Genomic DNA, 3,428 nt, shown 5'->3' with positions numbered 1-3,428 from the left:
ACTTGTGAAAGGCGCCTGAAAGCAGCTTAAGAAAAGTGATGTTTAACTCAGCCACAGACTGATTGTATGAGACGCTCTAAATCATCCTCGAAAGCTCAGTTTTGGTGATTTGCTAAATTTGGGTTTGAAAGCGTCGTTACAAGCTGCTGCAAACTCAAGCGTGATTCTTTAAATGTTGTCTGCGAGCAGCCGAGCAGATCTGACATGCTGTTCGTCTCTGACGCAGCAAACTGACAGTCTTTCAATCACCAAATTACCAAAAACATGCTTTCAAGGATGACTTTTTCAAAATATTCTTAAAAAAAAGAGAAGAATTTAAATAATAATAACTTAAAAAAAAACTCAATGCTGAACGACGACAGCAGCTGTCATAAAAAAAAGTTTCCTTCATAAAAAGAAAACTCCAGCCACTTTTTTGTTTTGCTCACTTCAGAGTCATGAATATGGAAGCAAACGTGTGACGAAAGTATTTAAATTATAACATCCTCTGAACACTTAGCAGTGAAATTTACCACGTATGTGAAAACCACGTATGTGAATTTATTTGCTCCAAATTCAACATTTCCTTGAAATTAAAATAATTTTAAATTTCCTGATTTGCAATTTCAAAAGCTGAATTTGAAAATATTTTTCATGTTCACAGCTATTAGAATTTTTTTTAAATTGATGTCACTAATCCAAAAAAAATGATACTTTCACTCAAAAAGACCTTAATTCTAAAACTTCGACTTGAAAATTTAAGTCAAATTAAATTGGTCATTTTCAGATCCGAAAACAGTTTCAAAATATAGATCTACGTTGCTCACTTTACATTGGTCAAATCCAAATAAAAATTACATTTAAATCAAAAATAAATCACATAACTATTGGTATTTGAATAGCTGTTGCAATTTTTTTAAACTTTTAATCAGCCAAATTTTATTTAATTTAGAATTCTCAAATGGCTCATCCGAGCGATTATGTCCCTTATCATGAACATAAATGATCGAATTCAAGTTTTGAATTTGCAGATCCAGAAATCTCATGTTTTAGAGTCGATTAGATGAATTCAGAACAAATAAATTCTGTTACATGGTTTTAAAAGTAAAATATTTCAATGTTATGAATTCAGTTTAGTTTTTAATATTATGTATTTAGTGGATGTCAAAATTTAGATTCGTACGTCTCTCATTGGCTTCTATACACAAAGACTCTGAAAGACTCTGAAAGATTTTGTCTCAGAAAGACTCTGAGACAAAGTCGTCCATTTTTGGACCTCCTGCCCCACCGTCGACCGCCGACCCCGCCGGTGACCTGTGCCGTGCAGACGGGATGACAAGATTTCTGGTCGACCTGAATTCAGTTGTGCATGTAGAGCCGTATGAGGCCGGCCTGGTGCAGCTGCTGCCACAGAGTCATCTCCAGTCGCAGGTCGTGGTTGATGAAGAAGCCCACCGGGTGGTAGCTGCTGTCGTAGTAGTGGTCAGAGTAGTTCTTATAGTCCGGAGTCATGAAGCCGTACGCACTCACCTTCATCGACAAAACAAACACAAACGTACAGTCAGGATCGTCCGAGGCTTCAGCCCCGAATCTTTTATACAAAATTTTATAATAACAATAACAACATTTTTATGTATTAATGTCCTTTAGTGACTTTGGGAAAATATTTGAAGAGTTTGTTGCACACGAGGTGTTCAAGAATTGTCAGAAATTTAAAAATCCAAATATAACTTCTGTTTTTACAGTTTCTGACTATAAACTATACAACTTTGGGAATTTTAATTTTTGCAGGCCCACCATGTTTTCTATAAAACTCACCGTATAGAAAAACCTGCAAAAAATAAATTGCAAAAAGTGCCAAAGACAAAAAAGCCTGAAAAATCACAGCCAAATTAAGATACAGCCAAATTTAAAATAATAATAATAATAACGGTGTGACACGAATCTGCCTTTTTGCACCAGCAAACCCCTGATCAGGATCAGGATCACACGAGTTATGCAATCTGATGAGCCGAAAATCTAAACAGGTTTCATTTTCTGAGGTCTAAATCGTGTCACGACTCGCTGAGCGGCAGGTCTGACAGATGAAATCAGTCGGCACAGAAAAAGAGCGATGTCATGTTTCCTGAGAACTCTGTGGTTCGACTGAGTCACGTGATCGAGGCCGCACAACATCAGAGCTGCGAGGCAAACTGCTGCCAGCCGAAACGTTCTCACGCCATCAGGCGAGTGCCGTCTCGCCCCGCAGGAAACAAACAGCTGACGGAAACGTGAAGCAGCTGCCGAGGCTCACCTGGTCGCAGGCGTGCAGGGCGGCCAGCAGCATCACGGCTCCCGTCGACGGACGGTAAATGTTCTTATATTTGGTTTTCAGAGCGTTTGAACGAAGGAATCTGAAACAAAAGACAAGTCAAACATAGATGAAGAGCTGGAAGAAGTATTCAGTTTCTTTACTTGAGTAGAAGTACTAATACAACTGTGAAAATACTCAGTTACAAGTAAAAGTCTGCAATGAAAATGTTTTTTTTTAAAATATATATTAAAAAAATTAGAAAAAACAACCACAAACTTTTTTAAAATGTAAATAGGAGTACTAATACCACACAGTTAAACTACTCGTACTTACAAAAGTTCTGCATTGAAAAGTTAAAAGTAATTAAATATAATCAGGTATTAAAAATATTAAAAGCAAACAGAGAAATAAACTAAAACCTTATTAAAAAGAAAATATAAAACAAAAACACTCAAAATGCTAAAAATAAACACTGAAAAAAAATCTAAAAATAGAAAATGACTTAAATGTTTCTCACATTAGTTGCCATTAATTTAATCTAACTGGTTAATTAATTACTCATATCAGCTGTACTTGTATAAATTTTGTGGTAATTTATTTTATGAAAATGATTTGATGCAAAAATCTGAATTTGTTTAGTAAATAAAGCTGTCAGATAAATGTAATGAAGTACAGATTTCCCTCTGAAATGTACTGGAGTCAAAGTATAAAGTGAAATGAAAAGGAAATCTGTACTTCAGCGCAGTACTTGAGTAAATGTACTCAGTTACATTCAGTATCTGGAAGTTTCTGGTGTTTAAATCGTCTGTCGCTCCGCTGTCTGCTCACCTGTTTCTGAGGTAACGGACGAAGTCGGGGTTGTACATCTTCAGCTTTTCGGCTGACACGTCCTCTCCAAAGTACTTTGTTGGACTGCAGAGAAAATACCACATTAGTACATAAATACAAATACCGCCAACACAAGGGGAACGTTTTTGCGTCTCATGCTCGTTTTTCTCACAAAAACACCAGAAAATAAGGTGCTTGTTAAAATTTTAACAAGAATGAAACCTGATCAGAAAACGTAATTTTCGGATGTTAACATCTGTCCGTGTTTGAGTTGGTTTGAGTGTCGGAGTCGGATCTGACCTCTGAGGACCGCCGTTGCGGGTTTCCT

The 3,428-nt window shown here is 36.5% G+C and overlaps 1 protein-coding gene across 1 annotated transcript; it reads right to left on the bottom strand.

Moving 5' to 3' along the window:
* Positions 1–359: 359 nt before the first annotated feature.
* LOC121966853 (alpha-N-acetylgalactosaminide alpha-2,6-sialyltransferase 2-like) lies at positions 360–3,227 on the bottom strand. Its single transcript, XM_042516926.1, has 3 exons — positions 3,101–3,227; positions 2,273–2,372; positions 360–1,509 (listed from the first exon to the last, which is right to left on the bottom strand). The coding sequence occupies exons 1-3, from the start codon at positions 3,202–3,204 to the stop codon at positions 1,339–1,341; spliced, it is 375 nt and encodes a 124-aa protein (XP_042372860.1). The 5' UTR covers positions 3,205–3,227; the 3' UTR covers positions 360–1,338.
* Between the last annotated feature and the right edge of the window lie 201 nt (positions 3,228–3,428).

This window comes from Plectropomus leopardus, unplaced genomic scaffold (assembly GCF_008729295.1).
Source record: "Plectropomus leopardus isolate mb unplaced genomic scaffold, YSFRI_Pleo_2.0 unplaced_scaffold26107, whole genome shotgun sequence".
Classification (NCBI taxonomy): domain Eukaryota; kingdom Metazoa; phylum Chordata; class Actinopteri; order Perciformes; family Serranidae; genus Plectropomus; species Plectropomus leopardus.
This window is presented reverse-complemented; position numbering and strand designations above follow the sequence as displayed.

Bases quoted from the DNA above. Each gene is read 5' to 3' on its own strand.
- LOC121966853 (XM_042516926.1), bottom strand. From the start codon at position 3,204: ATGTGGTATTTTCTCTGCAGTCCAACAAAGTACTTTGGAGAGGACGTG. The intron at 2,373-3,100 runs GTGAGCAGACAG...CTTTTGTTTCAG, and splicing joins GTCCGTTACCTCAGAAACAG to ATTCCTTCGTTCAAACGCTC. The intron at 1,510-2,272 runs GTGAGCCTCGGC...TTGTCGATGAAG, and splicing joins CCCTGCACGCCTGCGACCAG to GTGAGTGCGTACGGCTTCAT.